The 26,046-nt window shown below is 57.3% G+C and overlaps 1 protein-coding gene across 3 annotated transcripts in view; it reads left to right on the forward strand.

Annotated features, from left to right (window-relative positions):
• TMEM132D (transmembrane protein 132D) overlaps positions 1-26,046 on the forward strand; it is a 479,768-nt gene that overhangs the window by 295,163 nt on the left and 158,559 nt on the right. For all 3 annotated transcript variants that reach the window (XM_002723061.6, XM_089323224.1, XM_070065752.2), the window contains one exon: positions 20,372-20,555. In XM_002723061.6, coding sequence (XP_002723107.4) covers positions 20,372-20,555 — 184 coding nt within the window. The remainder of the gene's footprint in view (positions 1-20,371; positions 20,556-26,046) is intronic.

Below are 26,046 nucleotides of genomic sequence, written 5' to 3' on the forward strand. Positions count from 1 at the left end.
TCTCACGTCTGCTTCTGCTCACTGAAATCACCCTGTTTCTGGGGAGCAAAGAAGCATGGGTCTTCAGGGAGCGTCGGCAGTTTGGGTTTTGCAGGGCTCTGGTCCCCGCCGCAGACGCTCACTGGGGTGGTCGTGCTGTGGGCCGCGGGGTGTGGCTATGTTGCACTTCGTGCACAGTGATAGACAGGGCCTCCGTGGAGGGCGTGGTCGGCCAGCCCCCAGCGCAGACCGTGCTCTGCACGTGTTTCTCGGGGGGTGGAAAGGTCTGGGAAGTTCAGGAAGAGCTTGAGGGTGCCTCGCCCCGTGGTGCACTCCCCGCTCACAGGCGCTCCCTGTCTGCCTGGTCCCCGGCGTGGTCCAGGGTGAGGTTTGGCTGTGGCAGGAAGGCTCTGCCGACCCCACCCAGCAGGTGCACAGTCCCCTGTGGTAGTAGTTGAGTAGGGGGTGGGTGTTCGTCACAGCAGTTAAGCTGCGGCCTGGGTGCCTGTGTCCCATGTTAGGGCACCTCGTTCCAGTCCTGGCTGCACCCCCAATTCCAGCCTCCCACTAGGAGGCAGCCCATGATGGCTCAAGTCCTTGGGTCCCTCCCACCCACGAGGGAGACTCCAATTGCGTTCCTGGCTGCTGACTTTGGTCCAGGCCCAGCTGTGGAGGACATTCGGACGGTCAACCAGAGGATGGGTGATCCCTCTGTCTCCTGCCACCTTCCAAATAAAATGAAAATAAATAAGTTAGGCAAGGCCGAGTGTGGCAGTCCCCAGACCCTCATCGCCTCTAAAGAGCCTGGACGGTGGAGCCGGCCTGTTTTCAAGTCGTCACTCCTCTGCTTATCGGCTGCTTGACCTCTCTCTGCCCCGCTTTCTCCATTGGAATAATCCGGCTTCAAAGAATCGCCCTGGAAACTGGAGGAGCGCAGGCTTGAGGCTGTGGGGACACACAGCAGACGCTCGTCCGTGTCAGCCCTCTCTGGTGGCGTAGCGTTAGTGTAGCGTTAGCTCAGCCGGGTCTTCCGGAACTTGGCAGAAAATGCCTAGGCATCCATGCAACATTCCTTTTGGCACCAAAGTAACCCTATCTCTTGATTCCATTTTCCACAAACGTTTTGAAGCGCCCAGTCTCTGTGCTGCTCTCCCAGGCCTGAGACGCCGGCCGTCACCATGTTGTCATTGCGTGGTGCTGTCACTGTTCATTGTGCGAGAGCGTCCCGGGTCCTGGAGCGGTGTCCACTGTGCTGGTTGGACGTGAGGCAGGGCCATACGCTTCACTGGCCAGTGACACCCAGGACCATGCTGCCCGTCTGTCCTTTGGCCAGTTTGTAGAGGGAACCCTGGGGACAGGAAATGGCAGGAACTTCCTGGGGGGTGTGAATGGCAGGTGCGGTCCCTATGGAAACGACCAGGGGGATCCGACCTCCCAGGCGCCGCTCCTCTCCTGCCTTTGTGCCCACCCGCCATCAGAGCCAGTCCCCAGCCTCTTCCCTCTGGAGGGTTGGCTGCTGCTGGCTTGTTGCTCTCTGAAATGCACAGGCATAAAATATGCAGCGGAAGATAGTGTTTGCCTTCTGAGCAAGCCCTCCACGCTATAAATTATTAAACCCAAAGATAAGGCGGGGAGATGTTTTCACAGTTCATCTCCTCTCCTGACTCTGTTGCTAGAACCCAGGGGATTCCACTTGTGTTTCCAACTAATTCTTGTCACCTCTTTAAAGCAAGAAGGAAATTTCCGTCTTGTTTTCTTAAAACCCAACCAGGCGGTCAGAGCGCGGACGAGGCCCCGGGGGTGGGCGGGAAATAAGCCGGCTGTTTATCTGCAGGTCACTGGGCTGAGTGAGATGTGAAACACCTTTTCCCTCAGTGCCCAGCTGACGGCGACTTCGGTTGCTTGAGAAGCACTTTAAGTGTGGACAGTGCTCGCTGGGGCAGCGGGTGGACAGAGTGTGGTTTCCGCGGAAGCTTGGGGGCGGGAGAGGGCTGGGGTGAGCGGCTGGTTCCGGTGCACGGGTGAGAAATGCGAGAGGACTGACCCGCCCTCGGGTGGCCAGCTGGAGAGCGGCTCTCTCGGGCACAGGGGCAGCCCACACGCAGCTGTGGAGAGCAGAGGACGGAGGGAAGTTTTGCCCCCAAATCCCTTGGGGGCTGTGTTAAGCGCAGGCCCTGATTCAGGGGGCCAAGGGTGCCCGGGGTGGGCGTGGGGGCAGCATCTGCCTTTCTGAGCGGCCTCAGCTGCCAGGGTGTGCACTTGAGGAAGACGTAAATCGGGGTCCTCGCCCTCCTGAAATCACGGGAACAGGGTGCTAGCCCTGCTGGGCCCGTGGCCGCGCACCCAGAGCCCCAGGCTAAGCGCTGCGTCCATCTGTTTCCCGGTAGCCCGCGGGGTCCTGGGGTGGAGCCATCTTGTCTGGAGAGAAGATGAGCATGAACCCGCCCATGTGAGCTCCTGGAGAGGCAGGTGCCGGCACCCTGCAGAGCCGGCCTGTGGGGCAGCTGGCGCCAGCCACCTGTGATTCCCACTGCTCTGCTCCGTGCACCCTGACGTCTCCCCAGCTCGTCCGCGCACTCCGTCCTCCTCCCCAGCTCGTCTGCACGCTCAGTCCTTGTCCACACGCTCAGTCCTCCTCCCCAGCTCGTCAGCACGCTCAGTCCTCCTCCCCAGCTCGTCTGCACGCTCCATCATGAACTTGGGAGCTGAGCGCCATGCGCACAGCCGTCCTCCTCACAACGTCCCCCAGACACGCTGGTGCGCTCTTCACCGGTGGCTCCCCTTGCTCACGCGTGCTGGCTGCACGAGCCCTGGACGTGTGTTCTGGAACGTTGGTTCTCAGCGTCATCTGTTGAATCCTGAGCTCCGTGAGTCCTGGGCTCGGTGTGTGAGGTGCGGGTTCACTGTGGGTCCCGGGTGACGGCCGCGTGGTCTGACCCAGAGCCTGCTGCACACTAGGAGCCACAGGCTCTGGAGCGGGGACCCTGCCTTCTGATTCTTCAGTTCTCCGGTGAGTGTGAGGCCGAGAACCCTGCTCTAATCCACGAAACTTGAACATCAGACAGGACTGTCTCCAGAGGTGGCTTAAAATGTGCCTGTGCAGGGCACACCCGAGGTGAGGAAATTGGCATTTGGGGTTGCCAGTGATAGTGTTTCTGAATGCTACCCACCCTGGCCGACGGACGTGGCTTTCAGATCTTGCAGCAAGCAGCTAAGTACTACGCTTCCCAGAGTCCCTTGCAAAAAGGGTTTCTGGGTGTGATTTGGGTTTCTCCAATTGGAGGCACACATTACAAATTTGGCTCTGAACTTGGGTCACAGGGGCAGAGAGGTGGCCGTGGGTGCAGATGGAGCTGGCAGCTCACGTCCTCCGCGGGACGCCGTGGGCGGCCTGCTGGACTCCTGAGCTCCGGCTGGGTGGGGGCAGTGGCTTCTTGCTGGTCATTTTTGTGGGGGTGACTAGCAGTTATTCCTGGGAGCCAGAAACTCAGTGCAGCGGCTGCCTCTTAGCCGTGGGGACGATGCTGTGGGCCACGAACACCCAGGGACAGGGAGGAGGTTCTGTGCTCTGCAGCCAAGCTCAGAACAGCGAGAAACACAGATCAATGAGAGCTCTGCCCAGAGACTGAGAGGGGAGGCAGGGAGCCAGGGCTTCTGGCCCTCAGAGGGAGGCGCTGGGGTCCAGGCATGGCTTCACCCCAGCTTTTGGCTTTTCCAAAAATGCGTATTCCTGAAAACAGGCCAGTTCTCGAATTCACTTGCAAGGCCGAGCAACCCGAGGCGCCATGGTAGGAAACTGATCTGCGGCCGCTGCTCTGATCTGCTAGACATGGCGTACGAGCTTGCGAAAGAGTGATGGCGCTGTTAGTACTTCCTGTGCTCACGATTAGGGCGGCTCAGTTGACCCAATATTCCACCTGTGCGCTTGAGGGCTTCATGTGGCCCCTGAGGGCCACCCTTGCACCCGTGGCGGGCCCAGCATTTCCCACTGCACAGCCAGCTTCCCCGAGGCCACCCTGCGGGGGGTAGGGAGGGGCCTCGGTGCAGCCCTGCCCTCCAGTGTGACGGACAAGTCACAGCGACTCTGGCTGGATCGAGTCTCTAAGCTGTAAGTGCTGCCCAGGGACACTTGTTCCAGTGGTTCCTGGAGTAACACTCGGTAATGGGCTGTCCCTCGTCAACTTAATGGACTGGAAGGGATTTTACTGCCCAGGAGACTACGATCCGATGTCTCATCTCGATGAAGGCGGCCAGGGCTTGGCAGGTGGCAAATTGTGAAGAGCGAGCCTTGCACAGCAGCTTGCCGTCAGCCTGATGACCAGCCAGGGGGGGACGGTGCGCTGTTTAAATCAGCTGCTGGAATGAGGCTCTCACGGGCAGCAGCGTGGACAGCTCGTTAGTTGCTGAAATGCTGTGGGCTTTTACAACACCCGCGCCACAGCCGGAAACTAGAGAGAGCCGCGTGGCTTCTGACTGGTGGCTGCACTCCTGGGTCACGCCCAGGGGGAGCACGGAGGTGCCGGTGTTTCCTTACACGCTGTTGTCTCCCTGACAATCGGCAGGAGATGCCCTAGATGTGTTTGTCAAATAACCTCTGCCCCACCTGCACCCAACTGCTGGCTGTGACAGGAGGCCGCGTTCTCCGAGCCGCACTGGCGGCCCCTGAGTCCGTCACAGCCCCGCCGCTCTGCTTGGCAAATTCACCACAGCGTCCTCAAGTCCCTGCCCTTAAGAGTTCCAGCAAGGGACCACCTGCAGTGCCAGCATCCCATATGGCCGCCAGTTCGAGTCCCGGCTACTCCACTTCTGATCCAGCTCTCTGCTATGGCCTGGGAAAGCAGTAGAAGATGCCCAAGTGCTTGGGCCCCTGCACCCACATGGGAGACCCAGAAGAAGCTCCTGGCTCCTGGCTTTGGATCGGCGCAGTTCCGGCCGTTACAGCCAATTGGAGAGTGAACCAGCGGATGGAAGCCCTCTCTCTCTCTCTCTCTCTCTCTCTCTCTCTGCCTCTGCCTCTCTCTAACTCTGCCTTTCAAATAAATGAATACATCTTTAAAATATAAATAAATAAACATAAAAAGTTCCTGCAAGAAACAAGAAATCAAATACCAATTGGCGTAGTCGGTCGTGTCCTGCATTTTCCTCTGTTAGCATCAAAAAGTTGGTTCTGAATACCGGGGCTTCAGGAAGTTCCTGCAAGTTATTTTATTTGTCTTCATTTACTTACTCCAGAGGTAGAAAGAGACAGAGACAGCTCCTGCATTGCTGGTTCACCCCCTACCCCCGCCGCCCCGAGGCCCACAAAGACCACAACTGGGCCAGGCCAAAGCCAGGAACAGAAAACTGGGTCCAGGTCTCCCAGGTGGGTGGCAGGGACCCAGGTCCTCGAGCCGTCGCCTGCTGCCTCCCAGGGTGTGTGAGCAGGGAGCTGGGTGAGGAGCGGAGTGGCCGGGACCCAGACCAGGCCCATCGTGGGTGTGGCCATCCTGAGCAAGTGTGGGTGTGACCATCCTGAGCAGGTGTGGGCGTGGCCATCCCGAGCAAGCATGGGTGTGGCCATCCCAAGCAAGTGTGGGTGTGGCCATCCTGAGCAAGTGACCATCCTGAGCAAGCGTGGGCGTGGCCATTCCAAGCAAGCGTGGGTGTGGCCATCCCTAGCAGCCTCCTCATCCCGTACCAGACCCCACCCCCATCCGCGGCATCTCTAGACTGCACGGGCACCTGCCGTGACCTCGGTACGCGTGACCGTGAGAAATGCCTGACTGACCAGCTGTCCTCAGATGATTTCCTGTAAGAAGGGAAGTCTCTGGTTCTGTGTGTTTTTGCTGAGACTCCTGAGGGTGGTGGACACTTACCCCACATTTGCGCACGGCTCTTTTAGGAGGCCCTTATTAATTACAGGCGCAGGAAATGAGCTGGCACTGCCGTGTTCTGTCAGATCTAAATGCTGTAGACGAGGACGGGAAGTCCTCTCATCTGGTTACCAGGTAGAGAGCGCGGCACGCTGTTTCTTTTCCTAATTTCTGGTTGTCACTGAGCGGGCTCTCATAGACGCAGTCACGCCTGGGACTCCAACACAGGCTGTGTCACAGTGAGCGCAAGGTGGAGGTGATGGCTGTCTCCTCTTCATGCGGGGCACGAGTGTTCTGACGTCAACTCTGAGTTACCTGGCCCTGCTCTCTCTTTACTGCACACGTTGAGATGATGTGGAATGAGCCCTGCTTGTGTTTGCAAACCCAGCAAGTCCAAGGTCACTTTGGAGGCCTCGCTGGTGTTGTCTGCCCAGGTGAAGCCTGGTTTCCATCTTCGTTGACCGTAACAGATTCCGCCTGTAGAAGCCTCATGGTCACGTTGTCACCGGCTGCGGCACAGGAGGTTAGGACGTCAACACACGTGCGTTGGGGGACGACGGCTCAGCCCAAAGCGCTCCCCTGGCTGCCCTGTTGAAAGTGGGGTTATCGGATCCCACTGAGGAGTTACTGTGCCCTCCCTGGACCCACAGTCCCGCGGCCCACACTCCCCTACACGTGAATGCCAGGTTCTCACTCTGGCTCCAACCCGAGCCGCACAGTCCCCCTGGAAGTGCTGACCCCTGCCTTCCCCTGTGGGAGCTGTGCGGTCCAGCTGTGCGAGGGGCCCCTTTGAGCCCTGAGGCTTCTCCAGTGCACACCCAGGCCAACGACATCAGGGTCTGTGGGGGTGCGACTCAGCAGCAGTGCCCCCTGTTGTAGGCGGACGCCAGTTCTGCCTGTGGTGTAGACACAGCGTGGACCTTTAGGCCAAGCCGTAGGGCCTGGTGGGCGGGCTGTTTGTCGGCTGTTCTGGGCTTACCGACGGCGGCGCTGGGTGGACGGTTGAATTACCGTGAGGATGAGTGAGATGCTTGGTGTTGACTTACCACCTCCTTGCCATGCAGTGGCGAGGAGAGGCGAGTTACTGCTGAATTTGTTGTGCCAGAGAGAAAGCGAGGAGAAAGGCACCTGCCGCCCAGTGGGTGTGGCTGAGATCCAGGGCCTCCGGCAAGGTCACGGCTCTCAATGCGTGGAGTGGGTCAGGTGCTCAGCAGTGGTGCAGGCAGGCAGGGGTGGTTCTGACGCCCTGCGCTGGGGCCGCGTCATCCCCCTCTGGGCTTGGCACAGGAGCATTCTCCAAAGAGTGGCCTCCAGCCCCACCCACGCCCGCCTTGGGGGCTCTCAGGACCGCACCAGTGTCCACCCTCCCCCTCTGAGGCTTCCCAAAATGCCGCGGTGCCGGTTGTCCCTGTCGGGGGAATCCAGCTGCATCCCAGAGTGCTGGGGGTGAAAGGCTTAGCATCCTCCCCGGACACTCAGCAGGCCCTGTGCTGCGGCCTTGCACGGTCAGCCCCAGCGTCCTCAGCTCCTGCAGCCATGGGCTTGGCCAACTGAGGACTGAAAATATTCAAGAACAAACTGTGTCTGCCCTGAACACGTGCGTTCTTCGCAGCTCTTCTCGCCGCGTTTGCCCGGTGCTGGTGCTGGGTGGAGTCGATGGAAGGGTGTGTGTGGTGCACCACGCCGCAGGAGGGACCGGAGCACCTGCAGGGTGTGGTGGCGGGGGCTGGGGGCTCACACAGGCGGAGAGCCTGTGCCGTGACTGTGTCCCCTTCAACTCTGCCCCTCCCCTCTCACCCCGGAGACCTGTGAATCCCCTGGAACTCGCTTCTGAATTCCCTGCCACTTGCAGCCGAAGGCATCTGCTGAGCCCTGAATTCTGTCCACCACCCGAGTCATGCGTGGGGCCCTGGCCCTCTACCCCAGTGGTGAGTGGGAGTCCTCATCCTCCACCCCAGTCATGTAGGGGGCCGTGACCCTCCACCCCAGTCGTGTGTGGGGGCCATGACCCTCCACCCCAGTCATGTAGGGGGCCGTGACCCTCCACCCCAGTCACGTAGGGGGCCATGACCCTCCACCCCAGTCACGTAGGGGGCCGTGACCCTCTATCCCAGTCGTGTAGGGGGCCGTGACCCTCCACCCCAGTCATGTAGGGGGCCGTGACCCTCTATCCCAGTCGTGTGTGGGGGCCCTGGCCCTCATGTGACTGCTTTTGAGGAAGGGGCTTTTACAAGGGAATGAAGAGGCGGGCATCACAGAGACGGTGCTAGCAGCACATACAGGCCAGGAAGAGGCCAGAACCCCCCTGCCGGCACCCCAGGAAGAGGCCAGAACCCCCCTGCCGGCACCCCAGGAAGAGGCCAGAACCCCCCTGCCGGCACCCCAGGAAGAGGCCAGAACCCCCTGCCGGTACCCCAGGAAGAGCCCTGCACTGGAACCCCCTGCCAGCACCCCAGGAAGAGCCCTGCACTGGAACCCCCTGCCGGCACCCCAACCCCAGACCTCACACCTGGGCACTCATGCCAGCTGCCAGGGTGCACGGTTCTGTTCTGGCCACTTCCATCGGGTGAGACGGCGTCCTTGGCTGCCCCCTGGGTGGGAGGGGGAAGGGGCCGAGTCTTCCACGGGGATTTTATTCTCTCCTACTGCTCCCTCTGTCTCTTACTCACCTATGGCGTTTCTGTTTCCCCAAGGCCCTAGGCCTTGAGGCCAGGACGTGACTCCACCGCGCTCCCCAGAATCTACGTGGCCTCTGCCCGGGTCGGGTGAATGGAGGAAAACGCAGGGGTATTTTCAGTCGGGGGGGCCAGCTGCCTCCCGACCTCTGGTGCTGGGCTCCAGATGGGGCGTCCTGGGGCTCTCACACCCGGCCCTCCCCCGCGGGAAGGAAGTGTTCCTGCTCCAGCCGGCTCCGCCTCTCCCTGTCGGCAGGGCTCAGGGCGCCCGCATCAGGGTCCTGGTGCGGCCTGGACTCTCGCCGCTAAGCAGCAGTGATTCTTGGGGTGGGAGTTGGAGCTGGGGTGCAGGGTGGCCTGAGCGCTTTGGAAGGACTGGTCCACCTGAATGGGGCCTGCCCAGGATGACCGTTCAGCCTCTCATCCCGGTGGGAGGCCCCGCCCAGGATGCCAGCGTCCCGCGTGTTGTCCTGGTCTTGCGTCAGCAGTCGGTCTTTCTCACAGGCAGCTTCCCACTCGGATCTGCGGGCTGTGACCCCTGTGAGCGGTCACCGCACACTCGGCTGCTGTGCCGATGTCCTGGGGCTCAGGACCCCTTACAGAGCTCTGGGCGGGAATCGGTCTCCTGGCCATTGTCGCATCCAAGGACGGCCCCGGGTTCCGTGTCAGCAGGCTCCTCCTGCATCGTCGGACAGTGTGCGCTCGCTCCCACTGCTATGGCCTGTGTGGAGCCGCCTCTGTCCCCTGTGGCGAAGCCTCCCTTCGGAAAGCATTTCGGAGCCCCAGGCCACCCAGGGTGATCTCCCGGCTCCCGGTCTGTGCCTCAGCCCCTGCCACACAGCCCCTTCTGCTGGGCTGGGCCTCCTTCTGCAGCTCACCGCCCTGGCTCAGCTGGAGAGATGGCTGAGCCAGGACAGCAGCGGCCATGTGTGCTTTGCTGCATGCTCTGCGCCTGCCCCTTCTGCCTGTGGCACAGTCCAGCGGCAGTGCCACGGGCAAAGCTCTCCTGGCACCGAAGCCCCCTCTTCCCTGTTAGCACCTGGGGTGCTGTCACACACTCACAGCACCCGGCTGCCCGGGCAGCGCCGCGCTGTCAGGCCAGGTCCTCGAGAGAAACAACCAGGGGGGGACGTGGATGGAGGAGCAGACAAGGAGATTCGCGGCTGGGATCGGGCAGGGTCCTCAGTGCATCTGCCGGCCTCAGTTTCCCAGTTCAACTGCTCCTCCTTGGGGGGGACCCCTCCCCACAGACACACGCAGAAAAAATGCTTGCCCTCCGCCTGTGAATCCCTTAGGCAGAGCTGGCTTGGCGCACACACGGCAGCACTCCAGCCCACGTTCACGGCCGTGGAATGGTGCAGTCAGCGTGAGCCAGAGCACATGCTTTGGCCTCCAATCGTGGGCCTCACAGCAGAGACACGTGCGGCCAGGTGGGATGCTACGAGCGTGCTGATGGCGCCGCACGGCAAGCTGGGCTCAGCACGTGTGTGTGTGTCGGGGGGGGGGTTGTGTGTTTCCGGTCAAATCAGAGCCCTGCTGTGGTCTGCAGTATCGTCACCACAGCCACCGTCACCTCTGTTGCTGTCATCGCCTTCCTTTTCAGAATCACCAGTCACCAGCACTCTCATCACCATCATCTCCTTCATCCCCATCACCATCATCCCCATCACCTTCATCCCCATCACCATCATCCCCATCACCTTCATCCTCTTCACTGTCATCCTCATCTCCACTGCCCCCTCATCCTCATCACCATCACCACTGTCACCAGCATCCTCATCACCATCATCTCCTTCATCCTCATCCCCATCACCGTCATCCCCATCACATTCATCCTCATCACCATCACCACTGTCACCAGCACTCTCATCACCACTGCCCCCTCATCCCCATCCCCATCACTGTCATCACCATCACATTCATCCTCATCACCATCACCACTGCCCCTCATCCTCATCACCATCACCTTCATCCTCATCTCCACTGCCCCCTCATCCTCATCACCATCACCACTGTCACCAGCACTCTCATCACCACTGCCCCCTCATCCCCATCCCCATCACTGTCATCACCATCACATTCATCCTCATCACCATCACCACTGCCCCTCATCCTCATCACCATCACCTTCATCCTCATCTCCACTGCCCCCTCATCCTCATCACCATCACCACTGTCACCAGCACTCTCATCACCACTGTCCCCTCATCCTCATCACCTTCACCTTCATCCCCACCACCTCCATCCTCATCACTGTCATCCTCATCACCATCATCTTCATCATCTTCATCCCCACCATCACCGTCGTCCCCATCACCATCACCTTCATCCCCATCATTTTCATCCCCATCCCCATCACCATCATCCTCATCACCATCACCTTCATCCTCATCTCCTTCATCCTCATCACCATCACTGTCATCCCCATCCTCATCACTGTCATCCTCATCACCATCATCTTCATCATCTTCATCCCCACCATCACCGTCATCCCCATCATGCTCCTCACCTTCATCCTCATCACCATCATCCCCATCCCCATCACCCTCCTCACCTTCATCCCCATCACCATCATCCCCACCACCTTCATCCCCATCACCGTCATCCTCCTCACCTTCATCCCCATCACCATCATCCCCACCACCTTCATCCCCATCACCTCCATCCTCCTCACTGTCATCCCCATCACCTTCATCCCCATCACCATCATCCCCATCACCTTCATCGTCATCCCCACCACCTCCATCCTCATCACTGTCATCCCTATCCCCATCACCGTCGTCCCCAGTCACCCGCTTGTTAGGGTCTTGGGAGATCCGTGTGAGGGCCGTGAGCCCACACAGCAGAGGGGAGAGCGCTCCCCAGACACGGAGGCTGGACCCCCTGCAGGATCCTCATGGACCCTGCCTGCTGGGGTCGTGTTGGTGAGGGACCCTGGAGCGCGGCCTCCCACCAAGCCTGCAGCAGGCCCGAGTCGCTGCTGTGCTAGGAGGGCGGTTATTCACGCCCAGGGCCCTGGTGAGGGACACGTGTGACAGCCAGGGGTGTGACACAGGCGGAGTCTCTGGAAACCTTTGACTGTCACAGCTCCAGGGCCGCGGGATGCCAGGCGAGCTCGCTTCTCTTCTCTGCAGACGCGGGGGACCAGGCCACACTGCATGTGGATGGACTCGTTTAAGCTGCACGCTGTGCCTCTGTTCTGAGGACATTTGGGTTAGCTGCCAATGCTTACAACCCAGGTCTTTCTGCTTCTGCAAAAATGAGTCTCTGACTTTCTCTTGGGAAAGAAAAATCAGAGAATCTGTTGATGCCGGCCGTGTTTTCCCAGAATGACAAGTGGGACCTGGGTGGGGCCGGAGCACAGGTCCTCAGGCCCCCACGGTCCCCGCCATGGCGTGCTGCTGCAGGCCTTGGCACGTGGGCACCACGGCACCAGTGCCATATCCTCACCTGTTCACACGAGAGCCATCACGCCTGCCGAAGTTACTTCCTCCCACCTGGCTTTAATCTTTCTGAGAGAAACCTCCCCCCTCCCATCCCCTGTCTGTAGCTCAGGATGACGGCCTGTGCCCTGCCAGCCGCTTTGCAGCCAGGGAACTTGCTCACCAAGTCTCTGCCACCGGCACCGTGCGGTCGCCTTTGCAAGTCACTGCTCTGGCAGCCAGGACCCCCGTGAGATCCACCAGAGCCCCCCACTGTCCTCAGCCTCTCCTTGGCTGGGTGGGACCTTATGAGTAAAGACAGGGCTGGTGCCATGATGCCAGCATCCCACAGGACCACCAGTTCGTGTCCCGGCTGCTCCACTTCTGATCCAGCTCCCTGCAAATGCACCTGGCAAAGTGGCAGAAGGTGGTCTAAGTGCTTGGACCCCTGCACCGATGTGAGAGACCCAGAGGAAGCTCCAGGCTTTGGCCTGCCCCAAGCCTGACTGCTGTACCATCTGGGGAGCAAAAAAGTGGACGGAGTGTTTCTCTCTGTCTCTTCTTTCTCTCTCTGTAACTCTTTCAAAATAAATACATATTACAAAACAAAAGAACAGAGACACAGTGTTCCTGGCCCCTGCCAGTCAGCTCCAGCTCCCCACGAGCATCACGGACAGCCACTGTGCTCATCTGACCTTGAAGTTTACCCCCCCAGGAAGGGCATGAGCAGTGCTCGCTCCCCCAGCACCCCTAGAGGGCTCTGGAGCCTGGCCTGCTTAGGCCACGTGGTCACCTCCCCGCAGAGTGGGATGGGGTCTTAGGCCACGTGATTACCCTCCCCACAGAACAGGACGGGGTCTTAGGCCACGTGGTCACCTCCCTGCAGAGTGGGATGGGGTCTTAGGCCACGTGGTCACCTCCCCGCAGAGCGGGACGGGGTCTTAGGCCACATGGTCACCTCCCCGCAGAGCGGGACGGGGTCTTTGGGCTGTGAGCAGAGACCAGCCTGCAGACTGAGTCACCTGGATGGGGAGAGGCTGCTCCCTGCAGGGCAGGTCCTGTGGACACTAACACAGGACAGTGTCTTGGGTGTCTATCCCCAAGCCGACTCCAAAGAATGGGACGGTGATGGTTAGGAGAGCTCCCTGGGGCAGGGGTGGACAGTGGACCGTAGGCAGACAGATGGTGGAGGCCATGCAGTAGGGAGATGACAGACTGAACGTGTGTCAGTAACTGAGGGAACCCCACAGCAGTGGACACTTTCTGTTGCGCCCCAGTGAATCACGGGGAACCTGGTCCAGAGGCTGCGCGGTGCCGTGCTGAGTCCTGGCTCAGGTGCTCTGGGAGTCGCCTCCGTCTAGTGGGCGCCATGTCCTCATGCTCGTGCTCCAGGCCGTCTGCGCCCAGCTCCCTGCAGCGTGGCGTGGGTGCACCTGCTCCTTCAACCCCTCTTCCTGAGATGCCCGAATCCAGCGCTAGACGTGGGAAAGCAAAAGCTCCAAGTTCCCTGGGAGGAGCAATCCACATCCCTCGGCCCCAGAGACACTGAGAACCTAGCGCGGGCCCAACGCCCATGCCCTCTGCGAGCTCTGGATCAGCCCTGGGTCCTCTCAATGAGAATCTCACGGAGTCATCGCTGCTGGTGCCGGCGCTGCCTTGTACAGCCGTGCGGGTCCTGCATCGCACCGTTTAAAGACGTGCCGAGGAGATCCACGGGAGCAGCCTGCACACCGGTCTCAGAGTCCCAGCTGCTGCCCAAAGACAGGGCTGCAACATACAGTGTAACAACCTGAGGCCCAAGGAGTTACATAAGCCGCACCAGAGTCGGGGTTCTATTCTGGGTGCAATTTACAATCCGTTCCTTGAGACGCTGCGTCTTGGTCCCTATGCCCCACGTGCCCTGGGGTGTTCACGAAGAACAAATGGCCTTCGGGGCTCTAAGCCTCCTGGTGAGTGACATGAACCGGCAGGGTTAATGGATGAGCCGCCGAAGCCCGAGATGAAACCAGACGCAGTTTGTTCTATTTTGTTCACGGGAAATGATAACGGACATTCCTGGCTGCTTGTTTGAGAAAAGCAACTTTGCCATCCAATTCCCTTCCCTGTGGCTTTGTGAGGTTTTTAGCAAATCACCACTCCTGTCCAAAACCAGAGGCAGCATTGACTTCACGTTTATCTTTAATTATATTTAAATCACAAGGCTTAACTGAATGTATTGACATTTACACCAAGAAATTAATTGACATTCTGTTAACCTCAAGCAGCAAATTAATTCTTCAACCTCAGACCGTCCGCCGCAGCCTGGCTCTGCATTGACTGGGATGTGCCCTGTCTTCTTCAGCTGCAAGTTTAACAGCTAAGCCCGGGGAGCCAGCTCTCCCCCTCCCCTGAGAAATCCACTAGATCCAGACTTGAGTTATTTTTATCACGAAAGACTAAAACCTCGTAGCCTCTCTGTATTTCCACTTATCACAGCGGGTAGGAGCCGAGAACATCATTAGTAAATTTAGCAGTGCTTATCACTATCAACTCATAGTGCCATTTGCATTTGCACGTGGACGTGGGGCGTCCCTCTCTGCTCCAGCACTTCAGCTGCGAGCCTGGAGAGGTGGTGGCTGGGTAAGGGGGCCTCCTCCCCCCGCCCTCAGCCTGGAGCCAAGCTGCTTCCATCCGGCCGGGATGCAGCCGTGGCTTCCTGGGCAGGACGTCGGGTTGCCATCTCCTGCACGCCCCGATGCTGTTTTCCCATGGGGACACACCAGAACCCCCGTCGAGACAGTCAGATTCCCAGTGCAGGCTGTCTTCCTTTGACCTGGCTGCTGACAGCCTTTGGGATGGAGTCTAGAAAGTCCCAGTCCATGTGTTTTCTCCGAAAAATAACAAGGGGGAGGCAGCGGTGCCGGGCAGCTGAGGCAGCAGAGGAAATGTTTTTCATTAAAAGTTCTCGAGAGCCCAGTCCAGGGGTCAGGGCTGTGCTGTGTTCCACTGTCAACTCAAGTGAGGAGGTGGGAGGGGCCTGTGTGCAGGGGCGGTACTTCCTGGAAGGACCCTTCTGATCGCCAAGAGGGAAAAGGCAGCCTCGGAAGCTCATGGGGCCACAGCCAGGTCCCGCACTTGCCTCACCCGTCCCACCTGACTCTGATTTTGTGTCTCTGTCCGAGTTGCACCCAGGGCTTCATCGCGGGTGTGGCAGAGTCTGTGGCACCCCAGACACCTGTGTGTGCAGACGAGACGTGATCCCAAGCCGTCTGCGGCCTGGCCAGAATGCTGATATGTCTGGGGCACACAGGTTGGATTTCTTTTAGGCAAAATATCTCCCAACAAAGGGAAATAAAAATAAGGTGTTTCTCCGTCTCCCAGGGGATGTGTTTAAGAAAACGTCATGAAGTGGAGATGAGAGGCTGAGCTGCATTTCCTTCCTGTTTGTTGCCCGTGAGATCCCAGCTCAGGTGTGGAGAGCACTTTCCCACTGCGGGTGGGTGAGGCAGGGCAGCACAGGAGAGTGTCCGTGTTTAATAAAATGGTGCATAGCCCCTGGCTCTCCATCGTTCCCTCTCCAGTCCCACGACTCCCTCCTGGTGACACAAGGAGCACTCCCGGCTCTCGTTAGCTGGCGTATTCCACAATATGGTTTAAAGCGAGCGTATGTGCAGTGTAGGGTGGCGTGTAGCACCGACAGGAAGGACAGGACTCCTCATCTTCTGCACACAAAGCTGAAAGCCAGGGAGATGAGGTCATCCCTCCTCAATAAGCAAACGTTGTCATTAGAACGGTGAGCCTGCTCCCCGCACAGACCGGCGCAGCCTGGGTCCGGTGGGAGCAGGAAGCTTCCTGGGAAGATACAGAGTCCTTCCTCCTGCAGACGTCACCTCTGTCTCCCTCAGATCCTCTCGGCGGCCACCCCGTGCTCCTGTGGGTCACAGCATCCGCTCTGCGGAGTCTGCGTTCACCATACTTGCTGAGTTCCTTTCTCAGACAGTAACAGGCAACTCTACCTCGGCCGTGTGCTGCAGGATTTCAGTCACTGACTGTATGAAAGGTGGCGTCTTCCAGGAGACTCCAGGTGTGCCTTTGCGATCACGCGTGTGGTGTTTGGTGCTACTGCGTGATCCGGACACACAGCCGTCGACAGGCAGGACGCGCGTGCAGAGTGGGAAGGTTATCGGTGAGGTCTGGCCTGGTGTCCGTGGTGCATCACGTAGCTTGGGTCCGGACGCAAGGACCCACCGTGCCCACAGCAGCATCCCTGCTTCCACTGTTCCCGTTTGCCCTCACTCCGGGGTGGGGGTGAGGGTGGGTTGGGCCATCTGCGTCAGGGGCACAGGGATGCACCTGCCTCACGTCCATTGCCTTGTACATCCGCAGCAGCCATTGGCCAGCACAATGGCGGCCGGTGGGGGGAATCGCTGGGCGAGATGATGGTGACTCTGTCAAAGGAGCTGAACACAGTCAGAAGACAGTCTCGTGCTCTCACACACACGCGTGTATAATGCATAGGCATGTTTACATATGCACATGTAATGGTGGGGGACAGCAAGCACGCGTGAGCCCGCAGATCCCCACTGCCGTGCACGCCGAGGTGTGTTCCTCCTGCTCTCCCCCTTGATCCGTGCTTGGAGCTGCAGCCGGCGGTGACGCTGCCGGGCTGCCACCCATGCTGGGAGCCGTTTCGTCGGCTTGCATTTAAACGTGGAGTGGGCTGGCATGGCTTCGGCCTGCGCTCATCATCTTTTCTGAGCTCCTCGTTGAATCTACGCCCCAACACCCGGGATAGTCACCAGCAAGTAGCAAGAATCCTGGAAATAGCATTTCGGTGAATTATTGATGGGTCGCATGGCCAAGGAAAATACTGGGAGGGAGAGCACTGGAGGAAGCAGTGCGGTGGGACGTGGCTTGAGCCATGGCCTTGCCATCCCTTCTCGTCCAGGATGGGCAGTGCCCGGACTCAGGGCCCTCCAGGCAGAGATGCAGCAAGCAGGAGACGCGTTTACAGTGGTGGAGTCTCATCAGAAAGCACATGTGTGAACAGAGTTGGCACGTTAGACGTCACAACGCAAGATATTAAAATTCAAATTTCCACTGACCCACCAGGGTGTGTGTATGTGTTGAGATGTTCCAGCAGTGGACCACCATGCACCGAGTGAAGAAAGATCACCGTCACAGATTTAGCTACAGCTCCACTGCATCTGAGCTGCCCAGAGGCCCATGCAGGCTAAGGGAGCTTTCAAGAAAAAACACGAGCGAAGTCTGCACACAGCTTCAAGGTCCACAGCCTTCCTGGGCTTGCTGGGGCCTCCGGGTTAAGGATTCCGGCTTGCAGAGTTCTCACCGCCACATCAAAGGCACAGACGTCAGCTCAGAGGAGACCGGGCTGCCTTTACAGCTGGACCAGGAGAGAGATCTAAGGGGAAAGAGAAAACGTTAGCTGTATAGGAAAAAAAAACGCATCAAGTTATGGAAAGAGTCAAGTTAGGGGAAGCAAACAGAGACGGGGTTCTGTGGACTGTGCTGCAGGCAGTCTTGGGGGGGGGAGAACTTGGGGAGACGTACACCACATTTCTGATGTGGTTATTGCTATAAGCAAGCCTGGGTGGCAGTGGGGGTGGGAACTGTCTGGGGACGCAGGGCTAGTTCAGCTTTACTGGTGGCGAGGGCACCTAGGGGGAAACAGTAGATCTCCACGTAGGGCTTACAGGGCCGGCTCATGGGGTGTTTATGAGGAGTCGCTGCCTTGTGGGATTCCCATGGCCCCACGTCAACTTCTACTAACTTCTGTCCTATAATAGAATCACAGTCAAGAGAGATTGTCCCATTTCATCAATGGACAAGGAATTCCAGCATTCTCAGGAAGTCCAGGTGTGAAAACAAAGATGCCTTCTAGCGTCTGAAAACCGTTTCTTCTACTTGTGGAAAATGGTGCCAGTTTGAAGGTTTCAAAAGGACAACTTCAAGTGGCTTATGAAGAGATGAGATGTGAGCGCCACGGGATATTATTCAGCCTTGAAAAGGAAGGAAGTCCTGCTGTTTACACGCCAGGGAAGAGACTGAAGTGAACTAAGTCAGGCACGGGACAAGCACATGGGCCCTTCCATGTGGAAGTCAGCACAATGAAGTCAGATTACAGCAGCAGAGTGAGGCAGCGGTTACCAGGGGCTGGGGAGGGAGGCAGGAAGGGCAGAGGATACAAAGCAGCAGACACCTAGCTATGAAGTGTCAGAAGTGGGCACATAGGCACAATGTAGCAGATGCGTAAATACAAAGAACTGAATGGGTAAAGTAGCAGGTGCCTAGATACAAAGTAGCAGGTGTGCAGCGTCAGAAGTGAGTACTAGACCTAAAGCAGCGTTTACATAAATACAAAGAGCTGAGTGCATGAAGGCACACACATACAGTGCAGCAGACACAGACACAAAGTAGGGGGTGCATAGATACATTGTAGCTGATACATAGATGTGGTGTGGTGGACATATAGATACATTGCAGCAGATGCATAGACACAAAGTAGCGGGTGTATAGATACAATGTAGCGGATACATAGATGCGATGTGGTGAGTATATAGATGCATTGTAGCAGATACACAGACACAAAGCAGCGGGCACATAGATACAATGTAGCAGATACATCGATGCAGATATATGGATACATTGTAGCAGATGCATAGACACAAAGTAGCGGGTGCATAGATACAATGTAGCGGGTACATAGACGCGGTGTGGTGGGTGTGCAGATACATTGTAGCGGATACATAGATACAATGTGACAGATACAGAGATATGATGTGGCAGATACACAGATACAATGTAGCAGATGCATAGCTACAAATGAGGCAGACACACAGACACAAAGTAGCAGACACATAGATAGAATGTAACAGATACACAGACACAATGTAGCAGATACATGGATGGGTATGTTAATTTGCTTCACTCTTGTCGCCACGCTGCTGTGTGTAGGTATCCCATGACATCTTGTTATGCACAGCGAAGTGTATTTCCTTGAAGAAACTAACAAAGCAGAGAAAAACAACAGCAAGGTGGAGGAGGGAGCTGCCTGATGGCCCAGGTGATTTGCCTGCAATTCTTGTCACAGTCGCTGTCGCTCAGAGAGTCACAGAGCTGAGAGTGTCGTGCAGGATTAAAAAAACCAGGTGTCCTTATCTCCCCAGTCATTGTTCCCTGTCCATCGCAGCCACCCCTGTTGTGTGTGGGAGACACTGCATAGGCTGGGAGGTTTTCTCTGCTCTCTCTTTGGGCAATTCTTCCTCTCCTTCCTCCTCCTCCTCCCTTTCTCTCCCACCCCCTCCCTCCTCTCCTATCACCCCCATCCCAGTCATCCCACACATGGAGGAGGGGGCTCTCTGGAAGCCCCACCTTTAGCCTCAGGACATCTTAGTGTGACATTTGCATGGGTTCACACACGTGTGTCATAGAGATGCCCCCACAGCAACGCTGAGACTCCCAAAGGTCAGAGTTCAGTTCTTGCGAGAGTGTAAAACTGGAGTCCGGATGAGTGCCCCAGCAGGGAGAAGGTCAAGCACCCCCCACACTCTCCCCTCCTCCTCTGAGGGTCGCTGGCACCCAGTGCTGTTTGTGTTTTTTTGTTTTGCTCTTACCTGTCACTTGGAGGAGCAGAGAATATGAAAACTGACTACATGGACATGGACCATGTAAAATAACCACATAAAATAGCTGCAGAAATTATCCCAAATAAGCTGACTTGGATTTGTTTCCAGAAGCACACCTGTAAGAAACCAGTATTTGTCACAATTACCGCGAGCTCCAGGTAGCATCTGGCAATCCCATGTGTTGCTGGTGTGGGTCCCCTGGTCCTGCGCTCCTGCCCACACCTCTGCACCCTGCAGTCTCTCAACGCTGCAGAAAACAAAGTGCCACCCCCTTTACATTCTGTGCACCCAGCGTGAACGGACCGTGGCTTTGGAAGGGCTGCAGGAGTGGGACAGAGATGTCCGGGAGAGAGGGAAAGAGCCCTCCCAAGGGGAGAGTGGGGAAGAAAGTGTTTGGAAAACATCATCACTGTTTTTTATCCACATATGCTTGCCCGAGGGACCTGGGCAGCCCTCGGAAAGAGGGATTTGGGGCCTTGGGTGGCAGTGTTTGAGCCCAGGAAAACCGCAAAGCACCTGAGAGGTGCTTTGTCCTCTGTGTAATTGTCTCTGATGGCTCTTCACGGGGGGGATGTCCACACGCGTGTGCACATGGAGTTACCTGTGGCATAGCCGTGTGATTGTCTCTGATGGCTCTTCATGGGGGCTATGTCCACACGCGTGTGCACATGGAGATACCTGTGGCATAGCCGTGTGATTGTCTCTGATGGCTCTTCACGGGGGGGATGTCCACATGCGTGTGCACATGGAGAGATACCTGTGGCATAGCCACGTGGCTGCACCCCAGGTCTCACTGCCATTCTCCGCTTCCTCTCCAGCATGGACGGCCCCTCTTACGAAGTCATGCAGATTGACATCGAGGTGGAGGAGCCCAGTGACCCCCCGAGCACGCAGCTCGTCACGTGGCAGGTGGAATACCCGGGAGACATCACCTCCGACTTGGGAGTGTCCAAGATCTACGTGAGCCTGAAGGATCTGAGCGGCGTCATCCCCCTGGCCATGGTAAGAGCTCTGCCGCTGGGGGCAGCGGGCGCAGAGTGCAGGGGTGGTGGCACCGGGTCTCGACTCGGACTCTGTAGGGAGTTGAGCCGAGAGCCCTGAAGTTCACTGCCGGTCGCCAGCTCTGAAAAGGGTGTGTTTTCTAAACAGTATTCTGGAAAGATTATTCATATTTTAGCAATACCAGGTGGAAGACAGCTCTAACTCCAGGTATTAGATTTGGGTCTGCCGTTAGGTGGGATCGCGGATGGTACAGGAAATGCGTGTGGGTCTTGCCCCATAGACCAGTCACAATGGCAGACGCCAGACCGCCCAGCCATGCAGCTGACAGAGGCCTGGCGGGCCCCTGCCCAGCGCAGGGACACAGGCGGGGGCGTCACGCTGGGGCAGCAAGCTGGAGTCTGACGCTTCCGGATCTGCCGACTTCTCAAGAGAATTGCGTGTGAAACATTAGCTGGCGCCGGCTGCTACTGTTTCATTTAAATCACCGGGCAGGAAAGCGCTAACTGTGTCCCCACCACTGCTGAGTGTTCAGAGCTCCTAATCCAGGGTTTGGGACGGTGCCTCTGTCCCTGTGCTTCCAGGATTTGTGGGACGCAGACTTCGGCCCAGAAAGGAGCTGGCCCTGGTGTGCCCTGGACATGTGTGTGGGGGGCCCAGAGACCTGTGCTCAGCCTGCCTCTCCCCAGGACCCTGCAGGAGCACCTGCAAAGCAATCCTTTCATTTCTGAAATGTGACTTTTCCCAGCCGAAGCCCCTGGTGTGTCCCTCTGAGGACGAGAACGTGAGCTTCCTCCTGCCTCACACTCCCTTAGCTGCCAGTAGCGCGGTGCACGTGGACAGGCCCCTCAGCTACCGGCTGTGTCCCCCAGGCCACCCAGGAGGAAACGTAGACAGGTGTCAGCTTGCACGGCTGAAGGGGCTGAGAAAAGCCTGTCTTTGATAGAAGGCGCCGGGCGGAGTCGCCTGGCCACAGGCGGGTTGTCCCACTGCCCCGAGGGAAATGGAGGCACCTGGCACTTGAGTTGATTGGGCTGAGGTAACCCTGCCCTCCCCAGTGGGTGATTTCACCTGTGCCAGTACTGAGGCTGGCAGCACCGTTCCTCTAGGAAAGTGGTCGTTTGGATTTGCCTTTTCCCACACCTGTGTCTGGTGAGTTTTTGGCAGTGGTGAGTTTTTGGCAACGGTGAGGTTTGGGCAATGGTGAGGTTTTGGCAATGGTGAGTTTTTGGCAATGGTGAGTTTTTGGCAATGGTTAGGTTTTGGCAATGGTGAGTTTTTGGCAGTGGTGAGGTTTGGGCAATGGTGAGTTTTTAGCAATGGGGAGGTTTTGGCAATGGTGAGTTGTTGGCCATGGTGTCTTCCGCGGTGGTGAGTTTTCGGCAGTGGTGAGTTTCAGCAGTGCTCTTACCATATCTCCATCACCGCGCCCAGCCAGGCCCCTCTGCTCGTGGCTTCCTTCTCTCAGCAGTTCCCCTGCCTGGGTCGGCCCAGTCGCTCCTGATGCCTGCTCCAAACCCGCGTTCTCTGGAGCATGCAGGAACCCCCTCTGTCTCCCACAGACCCCCAGGACCCTCCTCGGTCTGCACCCTGCCTTGCTGTGCTACCTGTAATACCACGCGGTTACATAAAATCTCAGCCAAGACCCCGTGGATCCTTGTGTCCATGTCCACTGAGGATTGCAATTGGCTGAAAGCAATGGAGATTTCTCCCCACCCACGCCCCTCAGCCCGTGGTGGTGGCCATGTCATGAGCACGTGCCTGCGTGTATGTAAAGGAACTCCCCTGAGCTTGGTGGTCTAGGGCAGGCGTGGTGCCTGCATCCTCCAAGACCCAGACCCCATATGCACTTCAGCTTCACACGCCAGGTGCCTGGATTCCATCCTCACCATTATGTCATGGGTGGAGTTGGCTGCTGGGGTCCCGGCCATATCCGTGTTCTGAAGAGCAATTGTGTAAGAAATGCAGCTTCCGTAAGGTTAGTCCCTTGTCTTTTTCAAGAAGCCTTCGCAGGAGTCTGGTTAGCACGTGGCCACACTGACTTGCAGGAAGTGTGGCTCAGGACTCAGCCTGTCGCGAGGAAGCGAGAACAGGCATGGCGAGGCAATGGCAGCAGGCAGGTGCTCCCAGGGCACTCGTCCTGGGTCTTAGTGTTTCCATTCTTCTGTGTCTCTAAGCACCTGCAGGAGCAGAACAGCACAGGCACGTCACGGTCTCCCCTTACCAGCGAGGCAGCCGCACTGAATCTTCATCCTGCCTCGGTTTCCTCATCAGGAAAGGGAAGGGAAAGAAAACCTACCTGTAAGGTTGCTGTGACGATGAGATAGCACCCCAGGGGAACCAAGGGCCCCCAGCCTAGCACACGCCTGCGGTAAAATGTGAGCTGACATGATGACTACTCTGTTGCAAGATGCAAAGTCTGTACCGTGTCCCGGAAATAGCGCCAGGTATTTCAGGCACGGGACTCACTCACGGCCCTGGTCTTGTAACAGAGGGAGAGTGCGAGGTGGTGTGTGGAGACTGATCCTCGCGGCTTCGGACGCTTGGTTCTGCTGAGATATTGGCAACGCCGACTCGGCAGCTCCCTCTGGAGCCGGGTGAAGTCTCAGGGTCCCGACTCGCCGGGCTCACATCAAGAGCTTCCGAGTTCCATTTCCAGGAGAAGCTCCTCTGTGTCAGCCTTGACTGGGTTGATGAGAGATTGCAGCCATCGGGGGGAGGAGGGGGTAGGGCTGCCTTCATTAAACTGCTTTGGCATGCTTCAGTGTGGGCTCATGGAGCAGTGTTTGAAGGAGACCTGATACCCACACAGGGATTCAGGTGCTCACTGACAACACAAACCCCCGAAGTGTTAGGGCAGCAGGGGGAGAGCCAACTGCCCAGGCCCATGGCTGAGGGAATCGCAGTCAGAGCCAGCAGGGGGGGGGGCTGGGAGCTCCTGGAGAACCCGGATCGGCGGGTCCCAGGATTCTGAGGCCATCAGAATCAGAGTGACACTGACCAGTCTCTGTTTGTAGGGGATCTCTCTGTCTTCGTGTGGACAATGAATTCAGGAAGGCAAGGCGGGCATCAGAGGGAGTTAGGGGACAATGTGTTGGATGCTATAGAAAAAAGACACACCAACTTAAGGAGACTGGTGTTCACATGTCTCTGACTTTCCCATCCGAATGTGGGCAACCGGGGCTTATGACACGGCTCCAGCGGGGTGGGGAATACCTTCCTTCTGTCCTGTGGCTGAGTGACCACAGAGATACTGAACTTGACCCCAGAGCTCCAAGTTAGCAACCACCATATCCATGTGGCAACCCACAGGGGCAAGGGGAGGGCACTGTCCACTCCGTGGAGGCATGGGTCCTTGGTGGACACATCACCTCCGCTCAGGAGCTCAGCTGAGTGGCCCCAGCTAGCTCAAGGTAGACTGAGAAAACGGGCGTTATTCTGGGGTGTCACGTGAACAGCTATGAGTAGCCAGTGGAAGAAGGAAGGAATTCATGTGGGGACATAACAGGTAACCTCGGTGGGTGCAAAACCAGAGATTTTCTGAGGTCGTCTGAGGCTGCGTCTTAGGGGGCTGTGATGCGACCTTCAGCTTTGCTGTGTGTGATGTGACGGTGAGATGGTGGTCAAGTCTGGGTTCTGGGTGTAGGCCTTCTAGAAAGTCCCCTAAACACCTGCCTGATCCCATCATTGAAACCTAAAATCTGTAAGGAGTTCTCTCTTCCAAAATACCCCATTGCTTACATTTTTGCGTGAAAATCTTTGCACACATCCGTCACTGGTTCCTTGAGGTAAACTTCTGAAACTGATTGAAATTCCAGGACATGGATGGAAGGATATGGAGGCTGTGTGTGTTCTTAACAGCGGCTGCCAAGCTTCCTTCTGCAAAGTTTAATGAATTTACAATTCCACCTGCTGTGTACACAGATACCCATTTCCCTGAGACTTTGCCAGCACATGGTGTCCAAATTCAAAAAGTACAGGGTTTATCAAGCAAGAAGTTCTTTCTCAGGCTGCCTTAGTTTGCTTCTCTTGCATTGCGTCTTCGTGTCCTCGCCCGGCATTTGTTCTTTGCCCATTTTCCTTCCTTACTGGGAATGCAGTTACGAATCCTCTTTATTGTGATAAAAAGTGCACGGCATCAGAGGTGACATCTCCACCGCTGTGTAGCGTGGTGGTGTTGGGTGGATTCATCTGGTCGGGCACTGGCTCCCTAAAACTCTGTTCAACACAGCTTCTCCTCTGTGCTAGGGATGTGGACCAGTGACACTAACTTTTGATTGACATATCACAAATACTCCCATCAGCTTACCCCGACCTTTGAATTTCGTTGGCTATATTCTTTATTTTTCTGGTATGCATTGGATTTTGTCTCCGTTTTCATTTAGTCAAATCCACCGCTCCCTTCCATAATGGAAAACGCCCATCTCTCCCAATCGCATCCAGGAGGAAACTGAACTGGGCTTGTCTTCTTTGTTCTTGTAAAATCCCCCGATATTAAAACGCCCGCATGGAGTGCACTCCAATAAGTAGAGCCACCGTCTTCCAAGAAACACCACCAAAGGCGGCTGTGACTTTGCGTCTTCAGACGACGAGAACGGAGGCCACAGTGACCTCTGTGTGACGACAGTCGCGTCTCCAGGAGAAGCCTCGAATGAGATGCACTGAGCAGCTGCATTCAAAGCCACTTCATCCAGCAGCTCCTCTTCTCCTCGGATATCTTGCATTTGCCCCGTGCTCAGGCGGCCTTCTCAATTCAGGCGTGCATTTCTGTGAGCTTCCTCCCAGTGTTTTCCTTCTGTTCAGGAAATCGTGCCGCGCTACGTTGTGGGGAAATGCGTTTCCGTCCTAGGGAGCGCGACGTTAATGTGCGTCGGCGTTCGTCCAGCAAGGTCATGTCTGCATCCACACATCCATGCATCTCTGGAGTGGCGGCCGCGTTCTTGCGTGTGCGAGGGCTCCCTGTACAGGACCACACCCTGCCGAGGGAGGCGCTCCGCTCCTCGGACCCCACCCATGCCCCTCTCCTGACCGGCTTCTGAAACAGGAGCATCCAGTGTTAGCCAGCGGGTCCCTTAGACCGTGCCAGCACGCGCTCTGCAGTCTAGGATAAAGCCCGTGTTTTCGTGCCTGCCGGGTGCCAGCCATCTGGGGTGTTGTGACCGTGTTGACTGTTGGGAGTGCGGGAACTAGAAGTGGACACCCAGCTCCCCCAGGGGCTTTTCAGCACCACAGCATCCCGTGCTGGACTCGTCACTCCCGTGTTAGACTCGTCACTCCCGTGTTGGGCACATGACTCCCGTGTGGAACTCATCACTCCCATGTGGGACTCCTGACTCCCATGTGAGACACATGACTCCCATGTTGGACATGTGACCCCTGTGCTGGATTCATCACTCCCATGTGGGACACATGACTCCCGTGTGGGACTCATGACTCCCATGTTGGACACATGACTCCCAGGTGGGACTCATGACTCCCGTGTGGGACTCGTGAC

Source organism: Oryctolagus cuniculus, chromosome 21 (assembly GCF_051225735.1).
Source record: "Oryctolagus cuniculus isolate XC-2025 breed Fujian yellow rabbit chromosome 21, ASM5122573v1, whole genome shotgun sequence".
NCBI lineage: Eukaryota > Metazoa > Chordata > Mammalia > Lagomorpha > Leporidae > Oryctolagus > Oryctolagus cuniculus.